At 41.0% G+C, this 22,285-nt stretch overlaps 1 protein-coding gene across 2 annotated transcripts in view; it reads left to right on the plus strand.

Annotated features, from left to right (window-relative positions):
* The first annotated feature begins 625 nt into the window (after positions 1-625).
* Positions 626-22,285, plus strand: part of NTRK2 (neurotrophic receptor tyrosine kinase 2) — a 223,857-nt gene continuing 202,197 nt past the window's right edge. For both annotated transcript variants that reach the window (XM_054398237.1, XM_054398238.1), the window contains exons 1-3: positions 626-834; positions 16,963-17,037; positions 17,268-17,339. In XM_054398237.1, the coding sequence (XP_054254212.1) occupies positions 626-834; positions 16,963-17,037; positions 17,268-17,339 (356 nt within the window). The remainder of the gene's footprint in view (positions 835-16,962; positions 17,038-17,267; positions 17,340-22,285) is intronic.

Consider the following 22,285-nt stretch of genomic DNA (forward strand, 5'->3'; position numbering starts at 1 on the left):
TTTTTTTTTTTTAATTTCAGGCTCATTTTGTGGAGTTTCTGCCCCTCTCTGCGTCAGCCCCACGTCACTTCGCCGGCAGCTCCGCGGCTTGGGCTGGAGCAGGAGCCGGGGTTGCTTTATTATCAGCTGGAGGGAGGAGGAGACGGTGCGTAAAGCGGCGAGCACGGCGCCCCGAGCCCCGCCGCCGCGGGCTGCGCCTCCCTTCCCGGCCGCACTCCCTTTCTCCGGCTGGCAGCGGCCGCCCAAGCCCCCGCAGGTGGCAGCGCTAGCTCCGCCACCTGCCCCCGCTCCGCGCATTTTGCAGCATCATCGGGAGCCGCCGCAGGGGCAGGCGGCGCCGCTGTCCGCCCGCCCGCGGGGCCGGGGGCAGGTGCCGCGCCGCGCGGTCAGTCCCGCACTCCCTCCTTCGCCGCAGCAGTATACCGCTGTTCCCGCCGCTCCACCGGGCCCCCAGGACGAGCACCGCCGGGGGGCGGCTGCGGCGCGCCAATGTGAGCCCCGGCAGCGGGGTGCCCGCCCGCGGCGCGGAAGTCTGCGCACCCTCCGGGCTTGAGCCCCGGCAGCGGCGGCGGCGCCGGGAGCAGAAGGAGGCCGTCGGGGCAGCGCTGGAGTGAACGGGGGCGGCATGATGTCCTGGCGGCGGAGGCCGGGGCCCGGCCTGACAAAGCTGTGGGGCTTGTGCTGCCTGGTGCTGGGCTGCTGGCGGGGTGCGCTGGGCTGCCCCGCGTCCTGCCGCTGCAGCTCCTGGCGGATCTGGTGCGCGGAGCCGGTGCCGGGCATTGCCTCCTTTCCCGTGCCGCAGCGGAGCAACGAGGGCGACAATGTCACGGAGATGTAAGTACGGTCCGGGGCCGGCCCGGCCCGGCCTCAGCCGTGGCGTGGTGGGGAGGGAGGAAGCGGGGAGGAGTTGCGGCGGGACAGAGCAGCCGGGGAACGCTGCGGGAAGGGGCGGCGGGGAACTTCTCCGCGTCGAAAGACACTTGCTTCACGGGTGGGTGAGGTGGCTGGAAGCCTAAAAGGCCAGTGTGATTTAATTTGGACGGGACTTTTCAGAGATACTACGGCGACCCCGTTTAGATACTGAATTTTAATTGCCCGTGATGCCGTCCCTGGGGCGTGGGACGGGCGGTGCGGCAGGACGTGGGCGTGAGGGTCGCCGCCGCAGCGGGAGCGCGGTCGGCGGCACGTAGTCCTGGGTACCGCCGGCCCCGGCCCAGACTGCATTCATCTCTTCGGCGGCAGCGGGTCTGGATGTGGCGGGGGCGGAGTGGGGGGATGTGTGTGTGTGTATTCATTTTTTGTTTTACTTTCGCTCCCTCAATTTATTCCTGCGAATGGCGAGTGTGGGTAGGTGGCTTCCCTTCCCTCTCTGTCAAAAGATCTGTCTCTTCTTCTATTAAAACTCGCAAACACCAAAAAAGGAAGGATGGGGTAGATTCTGCTGCAAGGGACAGCAAACTGTCTTCCTGGACCTGACTATAGGCATGCGAGCCTGCCCTTCTCAGTAAGGTGGCTGGAAGGAGAAAATACTAAGCCCGCAGAGGAATGCGCATTGTGCAGTCTCTAAGCAAGTGCTAAAGCATTAGGATAGGATCATTAATAGTGAGGAAGGTGCAAAAGTTACGTTTTTTTTTTTTTCTCTCTCTCATCTGTGTGTTCCTTCCATCCTCATTTGCCTATAGAAAATAACTGATGAGGGAGTTCTGTAGCCTTCCATTTTCAATCCAGCATTGTTTCTCGGCTCTGTACTTGGTGGCATCTGTATAATGTTGCCTGAGAAAAGCTCCAAAGACTCTTGCTGAGCAAAAACATTTGAATTCTGGATGTGTACACGGTAAATCTGGGGAAAAAATCCTTCTTAGGCTGTTTTGTTCATCGCTGTGTTTCACAGTCTGTGGTGTTTCTGGGTTGTTTTTCATGGCGTGTAATATAAAAGACACCAGAATGTTTTCCTCGCAGTCTGTGCAGATTTCTCGCTCTATTCGTTCTCCATCCTTCGTCACTTTTCCAATTTTCCTTTAGAAAGAACAGAAAAATACCACAAAATACTGTGTAGTTCCAGATTAAATTCTGGCCTTCGCGCTGCCTTTCTGCAGTTTGCTGAAGCCAGTATGCTGCATTTCCCCGCATGTGTTTGGGGAAAATGCTGGAGACATTAATTTCTGCTATTAATATACAGCCTATCTTTGGTATATTTTTAGGACCCAGGGTAAAAGAATAGTCTTTCTGACTTGTTCCAGCAGTTACTGTTTCATATATTTGTTTAATATTCTGTGGATTCATTAAAAAGGAAAAAAACTTCTTTGAGCTATGCATTTGTACTCATTTTCACAGGCTTTGCTAGCCTTACCTGGTTCATTCAATTTGGAGGTAACAGAGCAATTTTCATCTAGAATTTAGGCTCTTTCAAGAAGCCAGAGGAGAAGACACATATGTAAATATTTATTTGAGCCATAATCACGTTAAAACATGTCATTTACCTTGATGCTTTAATGTTCATGTGTTTTTTGAGCATCACTGTCTTTACAGTTCTTTTCATTTTTTACTGTATCATTCTGTGACATCGCATATTGTTGTGTTTGGTGATGTAAAAATAATTTTGAGTCATGTATTTCTCAGGAGATGCTATTGCACTTCCTTAAGATGGTCTTTTTATGCATACTTCTAATACAAAACACAAAGGCTCCTTAATTACCTTATAGGTATAAATTAAAAATTGGACTGCGGTGGCTGTCACATACTTCGTTTTGGAAACTCAGTAAACAGTAAATATTTAGGGAAGCAGTTCTAATCTGGTAGATACATGTCGTGGAAACAATATTTAATATTGTACATCTTGCTTTATTCTAGCTAAGAAACAAATTTGAGAGGTTGGGGCATTCTGTTTTACTTGGGAAGCTTTGGGCCTGATTTGTCTTTTATATGCTCTAAAGTTGCAGGAGTGCAATTCCATTGGTATATCATGGAATTACTCTTGGTACAAATACAACTGAGAAAACCATAACACAATTAATTTCAAGTAATATATTCCCAGGGATTTTTTGAATGCCTGTTGCTTGTGTCCTACTCTGAAGAGGAATGGATCCTGCAGTCCCAGGCAAAATATCCACAGGTGCTCAAGGCACATGGACTGAGCCAAGAGCCTCACCTGGGCCACTTGTGTTGGGAGTGTTGGGATAACTGGGTTACAGTAGGCATGTGAAGCCCATAGTGTTGCAGAGTGTTAGTGGTGGGCCAGGAGGGTGGCACTGAGCAGGCAGGATGTGAGGCTGCAGTGAGGGTTTCCCCATAGTTCCCAAAGGTGGGAGAAGAATCAGGGATGGTGCTAGTGGGAATAATGGAACAGTAGTCCCACATGCAAGGCAGCCTCTACCACATGATATCCTGCTGCATCAGCTCTATTGTGGCCTGTAGGAGAATTACAGTTTAAAGCTTAGTAAACACTCTCTTCCCAGTCCAACTACTCCTTGTTTCCTAGTTGGATCAGAGAGCAGTATAAAGACACCCAGAGCACATCTGCATCAGCCCTGTGTGGACCAGCTGCTGAAACGTGGTGTGGGAGGGCATAAGAGTGTTTGTGCCTGGTGCTGCTGTTAGTCATCTTTCTCACTCTTGCCCTTCCTAATTGTTTTTGCATAGGTGAATAAAAGACAGGTTTTGAAAATTCTCTGTATCTAAGATGATTTTGATTTGTCTAGTTATCTGAGGTGCTGATGTGAGCTGGTCTTTATCTGGAAAGCACATGCCAGTGCAGAAATTGCTTATCATAACACAGTTTAGTTGTAGTAATTATTTGATAGTTTTGATGTTAGTATAGATTAATTGAATGTCAGAGTGACATCCTGCCTTAAAATAATGATATAAGTCATTGATGCTCACCTTAGGAACTGTGGGAGCAAAATAATGTAAAATCTATGCATTGTAGGCACAATAGCAAATATGCAGTCTTGGTGAGCTCACTTGAGCAAAATATTAGTAGGATAGTAAGTGAGTAATTTTTAAAGTGTTCAGGACTTCTTGTAAAAACAATGATCTAGTATTTTCTCATTAAGCAAAATGTATTGTTTGTATGTGTGAGCATATATGGCTCACCAAAGACTCTGATTTCCAAGTGTCTTCTTGCAGTGCAAGTGTATTCCTGGCCTAGTTTCACAGTTCTGGTCTCAAATCATTAATATGTTGACTTCAGATGAATGGGGTTTGCAATTAATTGGTGTATCTCAGGAAGAACTGCATGCCAACAAAACAGTAGGTGACTTTTAAGATCTTGCCTATTAAAGAAGTGGTGATTGTGTGTTGCGTACATTTCAAAACCACAAAATAAATTTCTAATTCAGTTATATAAAGCACTTAAGAGCTGTTAATAAATAAGACAGGATAAGTGATTTATAGAATAAATTATTAACAAGTCATGTGAGCTTGAGCTAAAAAAAAAAAAGAGGCATGGTTAAATTCGTATGAAGCTCATAACAGTTGATATTTTGGGTCTTTTTCATTTTAGATTTCTAGGCTGTATAAAACAAGGCTTCTCAGCCCCCCAGCCCCTTCCTCCTCAAAACAGCTTTTGGCTGTGCAGTGTTGCATGGCTTGGCTGGATTGAAAAGTTATTTCTGGTGACTTGGAATAAAACACGAGGCATCAGGCTACAAATTATTAAACAGATTTTGGACAGTGGGGATACAGTAGCTGCTTTTAGAAAATTGTCCATGTTTTGATTTTTTTTTTTTTTAATTTAAAAAAAAATATTTTCTAAAGCTTCCTTAAAAGATACAAGTAATTGGTTAAGGTGAGTTGAAAGAGTCATCATTATAAAAACAGTTTTATAATTTCTAGGCTCTACATATACTCCAGATATCACAAAGCATTGGGTTTTGTGTGGGTTGTTTTTGGTTTTGTTTTTCCTCTCAGGAAATTTTTAGGGCTTGTTTTGGACCTTGTTATACTAGCTGATGAGAATTGGTGGCGCTCAGTGTCTCCACTGGGGCTGCCTCCTGCAGGCTGTGATGAAACAGCTTATGCTAGAGGAAGACAGCCTCCTTCAGGAGGCACCAGCACTGGGCAGGGTTGGCAGAAAATGTCTTAGGTCACTCAAGGATTTTGAGGTATGTTTGGGACTTACATACTGAAATGAAAGCTGTTTAAATGAATTCAAGGATGTGGTCTTGATTATGTTGTTTTCAAGAAAATTCCACTTCTTTCCATACTAGTGAGAAAACAGGGCTTGGCAGTCCAGCCTGTGATATCTATAGGATGACATTTTCCAGATTTCTCAGGTTCTATTTTTTTCTTTATTATTTTAATGCTGGCACTGTAGGGGATAAAGTAGCTTAGCAAGATTCTGGATCCCAAATCATTGCAAAGCAAAACCAAACAAGGGCCTTATTTCTGCATTTTGGATTTAATTTTAAAGCAGGAAGGAAGAACTCCCTGTCACTGTTTCTTTGCACTGCAGTTCTCTTTCTACCATGTTTATCTCCTGTAGCTACACAAATGTCTAATAATATGTCAGTGAAGATGGCCATCCAAATATCCTTGTCCAAGTTTGATGAGTGCAGGAGATAATGAAGAGTAATAAAAGAAAAAAACAGAGCAGAGAACTGTAAAACCAACTCAATACTTTATTGATATTAAACATGTATTTGGCTTGTGACATGTGAAAAACCTCTCTTTGAAAAATATCCTTTAAAAAAATGAAGCACAAATTGTGTAAATTCATTAACTTACATGCATTTCAGATGGAGAAGTAAATTCATAGAGGTTTGAAAGCCTGTGCTGTCTGGGATATAAACACACTCTGTTACTACACACTGTTTACATTTGCTGGGACCTTTTTATCCAGATGCATATAAGCACAAAGCTGCTATTTAAATCAAATTTAATGGGGATGCACCTTAATTCTTGTTTGACTGTGAGACTGTATTTTCAGAAAGTGCAAAAAGTAAATCAAACTACTTCTTCTCTTGAAGTATGTGTGTGGAGATCCTCTTTCTTAAACATCAGACAGCCATAATGGACTTTGAGAAAGGGAGCCATGACATGGAAATCCTGTTGTGCCATGACATGGAAATTCTATTGTGAATATGCAATTTTTGTTAAGTCTCCTGGAACAACTTGCATTGGGTATTGTTCATTGGCAGAAGCTATAGCTGAAACTTAGGCATCTGTTCCCGTTTCTGTCTTCTGTTGTCATTAGTAGGATTCTTGAAGATCAGATTTCAGGTCAATATTCTTGGGTTCCTAGACAAGATCTGAAGAAATGAGAGTTTCTGCAGAAGTAAGAGAAAGTCAAAGAAGGCAAGCCAAAGGCCTGAGGCATTTTCAGGCACGCTTCAAGAGACTATTATCTCTAAATGGTTTGACTTGAACCAGCATATGCTAAGCCCTGATCCATAAAGGTACTTAGGTACCTTTTATAATAGGAGGAAGCTGAGGCGGATTTTGGCCTTCTTAAAGTCAGTGACAAAACTGGATGGTAATTGCTTTTCACCAGGGTAGAGTGGTTTAGTACGAAGGATAAAAGGAACTTTCATTCAAGTAGTTTTTTGCCTGGTTTAAGTTTGGAAGAAATGGGCCTGTAGCTTCATTATTTGATGTGTTTTTGACTTGCAGCTTTTGTTGGATTTCAAGTGTTTTCTGACTGTTTGAAGACTAAGGATGCTGAGGTAGGAGGAATTGAGATTGAGTTTTAGAGGGATCTCTTAACGAAGTTTTTGGATAATTCTCCATTGAAATGAACCTGCACTTCCTAGTGCAAAACTGTTGCAGCTGCATTCACTACAGAAGTTTGTGCTGCATCCATAAAGGACATGTAAATCCAGTTGTCTGATGTACAGACAACAGGCAGTACAAATTAGTCCGTTGCTGAAACAGAAGAGCTGTGAAATGGCAACACTTTTGAGCTCCTTCTGGAAGAGTTTGTGGATAGAGCTGTAGTAGGGCTGGGCAAAGTACCTATTTTTTCCTCATGATTTGACAGTTAAGCCAAAAGAAATCTTCCAGTTTTAGATTTAAATGAAATTATTTTTACTTTTTTTTATTTCCCAACCATTAAGGTTAAAATAAGGCTGTATCCAGTAGTCGTCTTGTGAGCTGTGGATGTCCCACATCTGACTGTGGATGTCAGTCAGATGCATTACTCCATATGAAGAACGTGTAGGACACGGCAAGCGTGTGTGCGTAAATCGTGTGCATAGTGGGCATGCCAAACTTACTGGGCATGGACTGGGAGATGTTTCACAGTATGTGCTGTGGGTGTCGTGTGCTGGACTTGCTAATCATGTCTGGGACTGTTGCAGGTCTTAGCATTTAAAATCTTGTAACTACCTACAGACTGTATAGCAAAGGCACTTAGCTGGCTACTTGCCTAGCAGCAATGGAGAGCTTACTTCTTCCAGGAAGTGATTCAGGAGGCTAAATTAGGTTCCTACTGCAAATTACCCAATGGAGGCATCCCTGTATAAAAAAGCCTTGAGGAGTTAGTTCATTGGAATGAGTAGAAAAAGCGAGATCTTCCTTTTAGCAAGCAGGGTCACACTGTGGAGTAAGATGATTTGTGGTCCCAGATGAGCATTTCAGCAGCACATGAGGGGAACTGCTCTGCTTGAAGCAGAACATGGGTCTGAATCAAGGTCTTGCATGTCAGCATCTTAACTTACGTAGTGTCCTGGATGGTATACAGATGTGGGCTTGCCTTAGTTCTTCCTGTCTGAGTTGTCTTACTTAGCTTGGAGTATTTAAATGTGCTTCTGGGTCAGAGAACAAGACAATTTGTTGAGCTAAGTGACTGTGCTCTGTATTTTGTGTAGTGGGACATGTGGACCCTGCTCCACTGAGTGTTCAAATTACAGCAAAAAATTAGAACTGTATAAACAGGTAAGTTTGAGACTGCCCTCTCTCAGCTTGCCTTTTAATAGCATGGTATCTTCCCTTAGGGAAAAGAACCCCTTGATGCTACTGGAGTATTATTTCAGCATTGCTTCCAAATCTGTAGTGTCCTGTGTCACACAGGCATATCTTTTATTTTTTAAGCAGAGTTGTCTGTTTGATGAATATGGATCTAGTTGAGGAAGGAGAAATTCCTTTTTTTTTTTTTTTTTCCCTACTAGGTGGGTGAGTAATCTGTTGCATATTCATCTCGTACTCCCCCTTCCAACCTTGCCTCTTCCTAATTTTTAGAAACAGGTTTTGGAATACATTATATATGCTGTGATCCTCACCTGGTAAACACACAGACTGTAATCTTGCTGTGAGCAGTTCTGTTGACTTTGCCCATGGGACTAAATGTACTTATGCATATGCTGAAGTATTTCACAGTTCAGAGTGGCAGCAATATAAATACAAGTGTATTGCACACATATGTATGCATGTACACAAAATTTTAAGCTTTTGGAGTCAGACTCAAATAAATTTACAAGTATTTTGAATTGACATAAATCCATGTGAGATTAAGGAACCTAAGCAAAATAATATTAATGCTGGCTACTACTTCTGCGCTAGATATCACTGCAGGTCCATGCTTGTATGTAGTGATTTTCTGATTTCCTGGAGCCTGTGTCATCAGGGGGATGTGGAGCTAGGTGGCAGAGTTGCAGAAATAGATAGCACTTGTCCTGGAGGTGGGTGTAGGTGCAAGAAAGACTGTCAATCCTTTCCTGCCCTGAATTTTTCTGCCAGTCCTCCATGGCATTCCTGTCTAATTGAAGACAAGGAGATTCCTTCTGTTTGCTTGATCTGTTGTATGCATAGTTTTTACCTGCTGTAGATCATGTCTACACACTCTTACAACTTTTAATGAACTGTTTAATTTGAAGCAGTTTTGCTCTTTGCAGCAGGTATCTGAAATGAAAGGTTTAGGAGGTATCATTAAAATATCTGCTTGGTGTTTTACAATTGCAAGTGAACACTTTACCTCCACCATGCACATCCCAGAGCAAGAGGAATGCTGCAAAAGTATGTGGGTAGGAGAACTGCTGAAAGGTGTGTGTAGGGGTATGACGTGGTCTTAAGAACCTTAAGGAGAAACAGGCTGGCAAATGAGAAAAAAATTGCCCTACTCTTAACCAGTAGCGGGAACAAAAGTTGTAAACATAAATCAGAAGTAGTGGTGGGTAAGGGGAAGGCAGCTTTGCAGAAGTAGAGAAGTTTGAAGACTACTGTAGCATAAAACGTTACCTTGTGAGAGATATGCATGCAGGGTGAGAGTTTAATTTGACGGGAAGATGGTAGAGTGTGGTGGTTTGGCCCTGGTTGGGGGCCAAGTACCCACCAAAGCTTCTCTCTCACTCACATGTATGAAAATAGCAAATTTTTCAACAACTTTTGAGAAGGATGTGTTTTGTCTTTGAGTTGGAAAGAACGTAAATACCTTGTAACTAAGAGGAAGACTACGCAGAAGCTGACTGGGTATGTTGAGAAGCTTGTTTGTCAGTATTAACCTATTGTATGCTTTGCTTGGACCCATGTTAGTGAAAGGATAGCCAACTGGGATGTGGCAGCTCTGTATTAGAAAAGTCTAGAAGTTGACTATGTAACAGAGTAGTAGGCTTAGGCTTATGCTTAAGCTCTTACTTTGCTTTGGCTTGTGCTTAGCGCTTTACTTAGTTGCTTAGACAATAAATGCTTTTGTCTTTCGCGATAAGAGTCTTCTCGTCTTGTCTTCACCTGGAAACACCGTAACATGCAGCCTATGAGAAGAACACTACAGATAAAATCATAAATGGTGACCCTGAGGTGTCTTCACTTGGAAACAACTGTGGAGATACGTGCTTGCCACCATCAGTACTCACCTTCTCAGATAGACAGGGGAGAGGGGAAAATATAATAAAAAGGCTGTAATAAGAAGCAATTTTAATAATGCAAAACAAAAGCAAACGACATGCATGGAAGCAAGAGCAAACGAAGATGTTATTCTCTACTTCCCATCAAGCTGGATGATGCTTTGGTCACTCCTGGGAAGCAGGACACTATGCATAGCAGTTGCTCCAGAAGACAGTGCCATCAATGAATGTCCCCACACTTCCCTCTTTCACTTATCTTATATATCTGAGCTGACTTCCTATGGCATGGAATACACTTTTGGTTGGCTTGGGTCAGGTGGCCTGGTTGTGTCCCCTCTGAAAATCTTGCCCATGCTTCAACATACTCTCAGGGCGGGGAAATGTTGGAAAAGCACAGCCTGGGTGCTCCTTTGGCAGTAGCCAAAACACTGGTGTATTATCAATACCCAGCTACAGCACTGCAAAACACAGCACTAGAAAGATGCTCAGAGGAGAATTAACTCCAGCTCAGCCAAACCCAGTTCTTGAAATTATGCTAAAAGTATACAACACTGAATCAAAGAGTCAGGGAATACTGAACATGTCAAAACCTGGAGAAAGGAAAAATACTTAAAATGTTGTAAAGCAATACTGATTTATATCAACAAGTGCTTGTCTAGCTCTGAAGGATGTGAAACTCACTTCAGAAACCCTTTCCACAAAGTCCCTGGTTGAAGATGGGTGCCTGGAAAGAAGAGAATTCAAAGGTTTTGATATCAAACAAGATGCTTTAATGTTTTGATTCACTGAGGAACATTAAAAGATGTATATAAAGGATGATCAGGAGCATTTTTACAGTGTTGTTACTGAACTGATGTTTTGCCATTCTCATTTGCATCAAGGCCAGTGACAGCTAAAGAGGTGGTTCGTGCAATTTTTGAAAAAGAAAGTGGTTGTGCTACCACAGTCACCACACTAGGTGGTTCTGTAGGAGAAATATATGTCATATATATTTGTTAGTATTTATTAATTGAGAAGATTTTTTTCCTTGTGAGCCAATTATTATTATTTGAATATAATTAATTGAATAACAATACTATTTAATATAATAATAATAGATTTGTGTCTACTTTATGTTGAGAACTAATAAAAAGCTACATTTGGTACTCTCCTTTTGTTACTTAATTTTTAGTGTGTATATTAAAGGATCATATAGGAGTTTAAACCTCTTCCCAATAGTCTGCTGAGATTATTTCATACACAGCGGATGAAATGTGCTTTGTAGCTAAGTATACTGAAGTCAATACTCAATGATTAAGACAGAACTTTTTGAATAAATAGGTTATTGTCTGGCCTGATATTCTTCCTGACAGTATCAAGGAGTATCAGCATTTCCAGAATATCTTTGCTAAGGAAAAGGTAAACTGTAGCTGTCAGCTGACCTCTGGGTAAATTTCTGAAACTGATGTCTTGATGAAACATTAAATATGTGAATCCCTTGGAGTTCAAGGAGGTGGACAAGTCTCTGAATGGAGAAGACAGTTAAATAAGCATTTTGGAGAAAGTAACACTGAAGGTGGAGCCTTTCAAAAACATGAATCTTGAGTCTGGAAAGCTGCATAAAATGTCTTGAGAGTTTGCTTGATTTGATAGCCTGCTATTTGAAAAGAAGACCTTAAAGCCAAGCCAGTAACTTAGGTGAGGCCAAGGGTGTGTTAGGTTGTGTTTTCTCTGCCTCTACTTATAGTAGCTTCTTCCTTAAACTCTGCATTGCAGACATACTAATTTATTTTTACTTTATTTGCCTTCATGTTTGCATGCTGTAAAGAGGGGTAACTGAAGTTTGCTGCCAAACCATGGGCTTTCAGTGTCCCAGGGAATTGTAATCATAAGCAAGAGCATGGATCTGCTCCTGCAGTCCTAAAACAGGACTGCAGTAGCCACTGGATTCCCACTTTCTCCTGCTTTAAGCTGGTGAGTAGGCACTAAGTGTTTAGGTTGATGGCTTTGGAGGAGCAATTCCCAATAGTAGTTGTGTACTACTAATTGAGTAATCATAGTACATTGGTATGGAGCAGAATGTCTGAGTCCTGCTGTCTCTTGGTATTTGGCATAGAGTAGGGAATTCTTGAAGATAATTGATTTGTGACCTTGGCCATGAGATGCTGAGTTCTGGATCACCCTGTACAACGTGTTGTCTGAATGTGAGATTAGCGTAGTGAAGGATTTGCTCAAAAAGTGGGTGTGCCAATGGATGTAAAGAAAGATTCAGAGCTGCAGTACTAGCATGTAGAGAGCTACCTCCTGTAGTCTTCTGTGAGTCATGGTTAAATACTCTAAATGGGAGGAAAAAAAACTACCCTGAAGGATGATCTAAGGAGCCTGTGATAGTGGCAATCAGTTTTTCACTCTTTGTAAAATAGTGATTCACACTTTAAAAAAAATACCACCACAGCACTTGCTCAGAATTTGTTAGGAGACACCAGCCAGCCAAGGATTAAAGCACCTGCTGGTGAAATTGATGAAAACTAGTGAAGTCCACAGTGGGCTAACTGGACACTGCCACACTGCCTCTTTTTTTGAGTTATGGCAGTAGAAGTTCTATTTCTGGAGGTTGGCCACATGGAGGTCTGGCGCTGGTGGTACAGCAAAATAGAATAAAATAATTGGAGTAAGCTTGCTGTTAGTTTCCTTCCTAGGGGGAGCTGGTCCTGTGTAGAAAGATACCTTAGTTGAGAAGAGAATGGCTCATACATTTTCCTGAAACGTGACATTCCTAATGTGCAGCATTGTGTAGTTCTATGCTAACTTTTTAAACTGAGTTCACACCCCTTGAGCATTATTTTAAATTTGGTTTCAGAAGGACTGCAAGTGAAACCCATCTGAATCTGCCAATTTCATCAGCTATTGTGTCAAGCTTATGATTTTTGCATGATTTTGATGCATAAACATAAATCAGCCCAGGTGTGTTGAAAATGCCCGTAAGTTTTAGCAAATCTTTTGATGAACTTGGTCTGACATTTTAGTTTGTACAAAAATACAGCACTAGGGAGGTTTGCAGTGTTTAATTGTTGATAGTAACATTCAGCTTTCACGGTAGTGTAGATCAGGAACACACATGACCTGTCATTAAATGCTAATTCATCTACTGACAGTTCAGTGTCAGGAGTGTGCTGCTTTTTTCTCTGAAGATTTAGCAAAAAAATAACTTGGAATACAAATTTTTTTCCTAAACTTCAGAAATGTTTCACCAGGGAATGCTTTTTAATTTTAAAAGCTATATTCCGCTCCCCCCCCCCCCCCCCCCCCCCCCGATGAATGAACCAGATAATTGACTTATTTTTTGGAGTGTTAAGAAAATATGTTTCCCATAAAGGGAGTTTTCTGGCAACAGAAATACTTCTGGAACGGAATTACAGTGTTATTTGCTGTCATCTATGTTGCAGTAGTTTTCCAGCATGTCCTAATAGCTCCAAATGGAGTAGTGTACTTTCAGCATACATTAATCCACAGGAAATAGAGTAAAATAATTTAGGAAGGTATACTTATGCTGCTAGCCAGGGTTCTTTTTTTTTTTTTTGTGTTGTTTTTTTTTCCTTCAGGTTAAGGAGAAGACTTGAAAGTTAGTGTGAAATCTCTTTTTTGGGCTATTAAGGCACAAAATAACCTAGACCATATTAGAGATCGTGCTTTCTGTTCATGCTCTTGCAGTTCAATTACTGTATCTGTAGTCTTTCACATGTGTTATGAGCAGAAGTGAAGACTACCCTCTGGAAGGAGAACTTTGAAGGATATAACTCTTTTATGATTGAATTTAAAAATATCCATTACAGAATGTTGCAGAAGTGAGGAAGTATGAGTATGTGACATTATGCAATGGTTGCTGAAGTGTGCTGAGATGAACGTGTTGTTGTAGGTTGCAATGTGCAGGCAGTAGGTGTGTGATTCTGAATGCCTTTATTAGAAATAATGAGTAGTTTATAAAGGGGAGATGAAATTAAAGGTCTGAAAACAAATATTGTTTACTGATGACTCATTGAAGGAAAAGCAGAATGCTATAGTATAATCAAGCAAATAGTATTGTAGGCAGCTGAAGGTTTAGTTTAGAGGCAGCAATTGATATTTGTGAGCTGATACATGTGATCCAACTGGGTACTCTCCAGCCAGGTTTTGGCGGTGCTATGCTTTGCTGTGGTGTGCAGTGGGAGCTTCCAGGCAGCTCACATGACCAGCCAGCCATGAGTCAGGATGTTTTTCTTCTTGCTACAATAAAAATGTTCAGTTAGAGAGTAGGGTGGATATTCTTAAGGGCAGGCAGGCAAATTACATTTCTCAGCATCACCCACTGCAAGTCAGAGCTTTTATAGTATTAATGTTTGATGATAAGTAACATCAAGGTAGATTAGTTGCGAAGAAGGTAAAAATAGACTTCAGTTAGGGAGAGTTTTTATTTCAAACCTTCCTCTAAATTAAACAGAAGGACAGCTTCCCCTTACAGTGTACAGGTACATCATCATATTCCTTTCTTTCTCACTGCTATGCAATAGCTGCAAAGACTTAATTTAAAACAGACTTGTCAAGCAAGTAAGGAAGCATAAGAGGATGTGACCTGCTTATGGTAAATTACATCTGTCCACTCTTTCTTCAAGGATTTCCAGCTGTGAAATTTGCTTTACTGTCATGTTCTGCTGAGAGTGTTTTTACAAATGTATTACAGAGCAGTTTGTGTTTTGAGTTAGTTGTACTTAGAATTTATTCTGGGTTCCTACTGCAAAATCCATGGTTTCTTTTGGTTATTTCAGTTAGGAACTGCAATCATAATCAGTGTAAATAAGTTAATACCAGCTCAGAGTGCAGTATGCCTTCCATCCCCCTTTTTTTTAAGGAATGCAATAAGAGAAGGAAAGAAAATTAGCTCATGCTGTTTCTTCTTCCCAAACATAATTCTTTAATTTGATCTCTAATGGACCAATACTGTTTGTATGCTCATATTCAGATCTTAATCTAATGTAAATTTTAGTAGATTCACTGACTTCAGCAGATCTAAGCTGTTTTACGCTGTCTAAGGCTTACCACAGGAGGTAATACACATGTATTTCAGTATGGCAGTGTAAGTTCTGTCAGGTTCTGCAGCTTCTTGTAGTGGAGGTTTCTGGTTAGATGTTTTTGTATTAATATTTCAGTGTCAGATTTGGATGGGTGATAAATACATTAAAGTGATGGATCAGTGTTTTGGCAGCATTTGTCAGAGGTTTTTTTGATGGGTTAGTGTTCAGATAGTACAATGGATTGCTTAGTTTCTTTTATTCTTGAGAGTCTGTCTTCTCCCTCCTTGTTTCTCTGTCCATTTTCCTCAATTCCTTCTCCTGTGTGTTTTCTCCATCTGTGCTTGGTCTTGACAGAATTCTTCTGGGTTCAACACTGAGAGCAGGATGAGGAAGGTATCTTTGATACCTCTTGCATAAATTTATTTTAGTATTATGAGATCCAGGTGACAGAGAAGGTGATAATTAAATTGTGAGTTCTTCTTCAGGGCAGGTTCAGAGGAAGTATGGTCATTCACTTGCAGAATTCTCAGATGGAAGAACTGATAGTTTTGAAAAACTAATTTGTTGCTTTTACATGGCAAAATATGTAAAAAACCCCAACCAACCAACCAACCAACGAAAAAAAACCAAAAACCAAACAAAAGCAAAACCGAAAAAACAGATCAATAAACTCCAAGAGAGTAAATCGGATTACCCTGAAAAATCTAAGGAAGGAAACACGAAATACAAAGGACCTTCTTACCTTGTAATGGGTGCACCATGTTAATTTTTTCCTAATATATCCTCCAGGTATGGTGCTGTAGTAATGTGTTTTGTCTAGCATTATATATCATCTTTTTACTGCCCTTATTTTTCCTAAGGGAGAATGGATCCCATTAGGGTAAACGTTTTGCTTCTCCTAGTACTTGGCAAGTGCATAGCCCAAGTCATCTTTACAGCTTTGGAGGACAGCCCAACCCAGCTTTTGGAATTTTAAAGCTTCTGTTGACATATGGATGCACAGTGAATTTCTCTAAACACACCAGTTGAGGTAGATAGTTTGCCTTTGGGAAAGAAGTACATCTTGTTTCCAATTCACCAGAATTCCCTTTAAATAATAACAACCTTAAAAAAATGCTTTTATTGTGTACAAGTTTCACTCTAGCAAGAAAAGATTACTTTTTACGAAAACCTGCAGTTTTGGTTAGTTCTGGATGCTCATGGAGATAGAGGGCATTCTCTGTTTAAGGTTTACTGGGACTGAAGTTATCTTTTGAAAAACGTGGACTCTTTAGTGAGGCATCTTTTAACATCAGGCTTACTTTTCTGCCCGTAATGTCAGTTGAATTACAGTTTCCCTTTAGTTCCTCTTCCTAGACTGCATAATTTGCACCATGAAACCTTTGTTCTTTCTGCAGAAGTGGTCCCATGCATTATCTGTAAAACATTTCAATTTCTGGTCTGTGGGATGTCACTGGTTATTCACAGGTCTCACATAATGGTAACACAAAGACCAACTTGTATGCCCACATCCTTCTGGGGTTCGGGCAGATATTCATGATGTGAGTGAACTCAATGTTTTAGTCTGCTATGGTAGTTTGTATTGTTTTAATTTCTGCTTGTGTATATAACATTATGAAGTACAAGCTCCTTTTCCTCAGTTTCCCTGATGCCACGCTTCGTAAATAGAACTGAAACTACTTTGTGACAGGAGAAAATCAGTTTAACAGTGATTAAGTTAGCAACAGGAGACAGAAAGCTAGGACAGTTAGATTCCCCCTCTGTATAGCTGGGATAACTCCACTGCCACATTAAAGCTGATGGTTTTGCTGTTGAGAAATCCATGAGATAGGGAAGTGAGTCTTGGAAAATGGTGACACCGTAATGCAGCTTCATTACTGTGCCTTCAAAGTGACTTACTTCCTTGATGGACAGGACTTCATTTCCCCTGTGCAAAACTCAACAGTTTCTCCTCTAGCCCAGTACCACCAAGTACTTGAATTCTGGAGAAGATTTTAAGGAGCACTTGTACTCTGTAGATGCTCCACCTGGAACTTAATGTTAATTGCAATAGGTTAGCCATTACTACTGACTTTCAGACATAAGTGTTTGATCTGTGAACAGTAAAAGCCATGGAAGGATCCACTTTCATACTTTTTTCTCTCTTCCTTTTCTAACAGTTATATCGCAAATCAGCGAAAATTAGAAAGTATCAATGATAATGAAGTTGGATTTTATGTTGGACTTAAAAACCTGTGAGTATATGAGATACATATTTTCTAAAGTTATTTCCTTTTACTAACAGAATCATATAGAGACCTTATCAGAGTGTAGGCTTAACTGTGTGTTATAGAGAACAGTTGTAGATCTAACAGTTCAGCCTTTTTCAGATTTCATGCACACTCTTTATTTTAAATATTATTATCATTATTATTTCCATTATATTTTAAATGAAATATTCTAATGGTTTTATGTGTTTTCACAGGACTGTGGTGGATTCAGGCTTGAGATTTGTGTCCCGTCATGCATTTGTGAAAAACGTCAATCTACAATACATGTAAGAGTAGCATCTTTTCTTCTAAGTCAAAGCTGTCCAACTCATGTTAACTTATATAATTGTAAATTTATTTCTGTCTTTACCATTTCCGTCCTAAAAGATGTTTTAACAAGACAGGCATAGTTATTCTTATTAATTTGCCTTAAATAAGACGTGTGGTAAGGAACTGGCAGAACATGGATGGTAGGGAGCTGGGAAGAAATCATAAGAGCATAATGTGGGATGGTAGGAGGACCATCTAGTTCATTATCCTCTCACTAACAATGGACTTTGGGTGTGTGTTTTGTGGCAAATAGTGCAGCACAAAGAGTGCCTTTCTCAGCTAAGTAAGTTGATGCCAAGGGTATGATGTCCACACTATGTATCACACTCAGTGTCAGGGGTTTTTAATTCTATTCTAATGCAGTGGGCTGAGCATATTCCAGCAGCTACAGGGCAGTAGGTGCGTGCATGGAGCATGTCTGATGTAATCTGACCAGTGTGTGTGTGTCCAGAGACAGTGGTGTAACTGTGAATTTAAGTCCTGGGGATCATCAGAAGATGAGGTTACTTGCATGCTTAAATGTGATTTGTGGTTCTTTAGCTTGAGGAAGCAGGGTTTCTGCCTGTGCAGCTTTTTTGCTGTGTTTTTTGAGATTACTTAACACTTTTCATTTAGCAGAGGCTGAACTGATCCAAGTTCTTTAAAAAGTGCCGATTAAAATTATTAGCTAAAATGAAAGATTTTGTTTCTCTTTAGTATAAGTACCTGGTCCTGAAGCCTTTTTCTGGGACATACATAAGTATCTCGTTTGACTACTAATATAAAAGATGTGGATCTAGTCCTATAAAACACTGAGATCATGTGAGGGGCTCAGTTCCTCACAGGTGCCTTGCTGTAGCCAAGTATTCAAGTATGTGTTTACTTTCTTCTGTCTTTGTTAGATACTTTGCGCTCAACACCTTTCTTTTGTTAAAGTCCTGATGAGATCAGAAAGATGAAAGCCCAAGTCTCAGGCTTGTAATATACTTCCTTGTAATGGAGAAGAACTGTTAAACAGATCGCAGGGCTGATTGCTTTTCTAATGAAATGAAATCGCTTTCTGCACCTCTGTTTTTCCAAATAATGGCAATTAATTCATGTAAGGAAGTGGACGCAAACATCTGTGTTTGCCTAAACAGCAACTGCTGTCTGTCCTTCATGCGGAACAATCACTGGACGAACGTGAACCAGGTCTTGGTTGGTGCATGAGGATTATGTATTACTTCGTATAATCATAAAGAAAGTACATAGCTTTTACTATAATCAGTTGGTAATATAAGGGAAGTGTCTTCTACAGCGAATTTGTGTGTTTACCTGTGTACCAGTTGCTCAGTGAATTATAGTCGTAAAAGATGAAATTCCAGAAAGCCAATTGCACATGCACTGGCTGTGGAAATGCACAGTAAGAACTGGCTGAGAGGCACATTTGTGGAGAAAAATGTAGTGGCTGTGCTGGGACAGAATCTCATCATAATGCTGCAGAACAAAGAAAATTCTGTCTGGCATCAAAAGGAATTTTGTGTTAGATTTTTATGTCTCTACCCTGTTACCTTAGCTACTGGGAAGGCATCTATTGGAATACTGTAAATAGATTAGCACACTGAATCTACCCATCTTGAAAGATACTAGAGAAGAACAGAGCTGTAAGAAGCCTGTACAGCAAATAATTTGAGGGGACTCAGAAACTGAATATATTCAGTCTAATAAATAGAAAAGGAACATACTGCTTCTTATCTTTGAAAGAATAACAATTGTGATGAGGAGAGCAATCACTTCTCTCTATGACCATGAGTACAGAGAGAGAAAGGATTTTAATTTGGAGCAAAGTAAACAAATGTTTGGAAGACCTTCTCAGCTGTGTTGGCAAGCAGACACTGCAAAAGGTAACCGAGACAGTGGGATCCTCTTCATAGGCTTTTTTGCCTATTTTCCTAGGGACATGGGTTTCATGCAGTCACAGTGTCTGTAGCCAATGGTGCTTCTAACCAAAAATTACATAAGTAAACAGATTTTCTGTAAACTGACCATTGGACAGGACAGGGAGACCTTATTAGAGTTTTCATTTAAGGGAAAAGTATCATTGTGCATATATGGCTTGTTAGGTGCTACAGAATCCACTTGGACAAGATGTCTTTAAAATACTTCAGCCATAGGCTGAGCTTCAGGTGGAGCGTGTAGTCAAACATGAAATGTGTATTTGTTGGTAAGCAGGCCTTACTAGATATGTAGTTCATAAAAATTTTTCCTAGGCTGACTGACAAGTAATGTACATGGGATCCTGATCTGGTATGTACATGCTGTGAAACAGGAGCTATCCAGTCTTATTATGTCTTTCTTTTTGTTGGGGATTTAGTAATGTGAGCAGATATAGAATAAGCCTAGATAAGATGGAAAATACTAGGTGATCCCACCTGCTCTGTGTGCACATGACTAAGTAGTAAGTATGGAGACATATTTTTGCCAACGCTGATCTGTTATCCCTGACTGGAAGGGCAAATGTCACTCCAATCTTGAAAAAGGGTAAGAAGGAGGGACCCAGGTAACTATGTACTGGTCAGACTCATTTCTCTCCCTGGAAAGCTAATGGAACAACTTATCCTTAGTGCTGTTTTTAGGCATATCAAGGACAACAAGATCATTAGGAGCAGTCAGGATGGTTTTACCAAGAGGAAGTCATGTTTGACCAACCTCATAGCCTTTTATGAGGACATAACCAAATGGATAGATGATGGTAGAGCAGTGAATGTGGTTTATCTTTGTCTGTCTCCCACTGTATCCTTGCAGCTGAACTGGGGAAGTGTGGTCTGGATGGTCAAGGTGGAATGTGAAGTGGTTGAAGGAAAGAAGTCAGAGAGTTATGGTCAATGGGATGGAGTCTAGTTGGAGGCCTATATCTAGTGGAGTCCCTCAGGGGTCAGTATTGGGACCAGTATATTCAGTGACAACATGGATGAGGACACAGAGTGCACTGTCAGCAGATTTGCTGATGACACCAAACTGGGTGGGGTGGCTGACACACCAGAGGGTTGTGCTGCCATTCAGCGGGACTTGGACAGGCTGGAGAGTTGGGCAGGGAGAAATTTAATGAAGTTCAACAAGGGCAAGCGTAGAGTCTTGTACCTGGGAAAGAGCAACCCCATGGACAAGTATAGGTTGGGGACTGACCTGCTGGAGAACAGTGAAGGGGAAAAGAAGCAGTGAAGGAAGATCCAGTGATGGAAGGTTGACCATGAGCCAGCAATGTGCTCTTGTGGCCAAGAAAGCCAATGCCAAGGGATGTGGTTAGTAGGTCAAGAGAGGTTCTCCTCCCCCTCTACTCTGCCCTGGTGAGGCTGCATGTGGAGTATTGAGTCCATTTCTAGGCCCCTCAGTTTAAGAAGGACAGGGACCTGCTTGAGACAGTCCATCATGGAGCTGCAAAAATGATTAAGGGAGCGGAACATCTTTATGAAGAGAGACTGAGGGAGCTGGGGCTCTTTAGCCTGGAGAGAAAGAGACTAAAAGGTGACCTCATTAATATTTATAAGTACATAAAGGGTGAGTGCCGAGAGGATGGAGCCAGGCTCTTCATGGTGATGCCCAATGACAGGACAAGGGGCAATGGGAGGAACCTGAGGCATAAGAAGTTCTATGTAAACATAAGGAAAAATTATTTAACTATGGGGGTAACAGAACATTGGAACAGGCTACCCAGGGGGTTGTGGAGTCTCCCTCTCTGGAGATGTTCAAGGCCCACCTGGGTGTATTCTTGTGTGATCTACTCTAGGTGGTCCTGCTCTGGCAGGGGGGTTGGACTAGATGATTTTTCAAGGTCCCTTCCAGCTGTTAACATTCTATGATTCTGTAAAAAAAAGCATGTGTTTTGTTTTCTCTGGCAAGTCTTGATGCTCACTAAAATGTTTTTGAAAGCCTCAGTGAATCTGCTTGTTGTCATGAACAATGACTACTGATACCTGCATTGGGAATGAAGTGCAGCCCTGTTGTGGTCAGGACAGTGAAAACTATGAAGAGGTGGAATACTTTCATTTTGCCAGAGCAACGTTTGAGTACAGGTCTTTGCATTTTATTGAGGAGGATCAGTTTGTTACTATCCCCTTAATGAAAAGGAAAACTCTGAACACTTTTCTGAAGGCTTGATGTTACTGTATAAGCTTTGATTTTGATAGTGATACTGTTACGGTTTTCTCTTTTATCTATGAAAAATATTTTCATGTGATTAAGGAGCTTTATTATATGGATACAGTATTTATTTTATGAATCATGTAAAAATAACAGATTATAAGGAACTTATTAAAAATATCTCTTTACGCCATTTTTTGTCATTACCTCTTTTTCTTGGACAAACTTCTGTAGCCCAGATATCTTTATAGAGCTATATATGATGAGAAGATTTGAGTAGTAAAATCATCAACAGGAAAATAAATGGACTAATAGATGTTATTTAAGTGTAATTAATAGCCTTGCTCATCTAATTCTGATATTCTTATTGACCTTAGACTCAAGGTAGTCAACACTCAAGTTTAACAAGCTATTATACAACCCTATACTATATTACAATTAGTATTGCTGTAATTTATAAAATCAGCTGTTGATAGCAGTGATTTTAATGGACCTATGTAAGAGGTGCATAGTCAATACCTTTAAATATAAAAATACATTTCACAGCAAGTGTGTACTTCCGAAGATGTTGAAAAATAGCTGTTGTTACCTGGCCAGGCTGTGTATAATCGGATTGCTTAATCGTAGTTTTTTTGAGTGTAGTATGTATACAGCTCTAGGTATTGAGATGTGGTTATATTTTTGCACTGTTCAGATTTAGGTAAGACAACCAAATCAAACCATTTGAGATCTTGCTGCAAAAGTGTTAGCAACTATTAGCGAGCTATCGCCACAGAGCTAAAACTAGATCGGAGCATAGGCATAT

Source organism: Indicator indicator, chromosome Z, assembly GCF_027791375.1.
Source record: "Indicator indicator isolate 239-I01 chromosome Z, UM_Iind_1.1, whole genome shotgun sequence".
Taxonomy (NCBI): Eukaryota; Metazoa; Chordata; class Aves; order Piciformes; family Indicatoridae; genus Indicator; species Indicator indicator.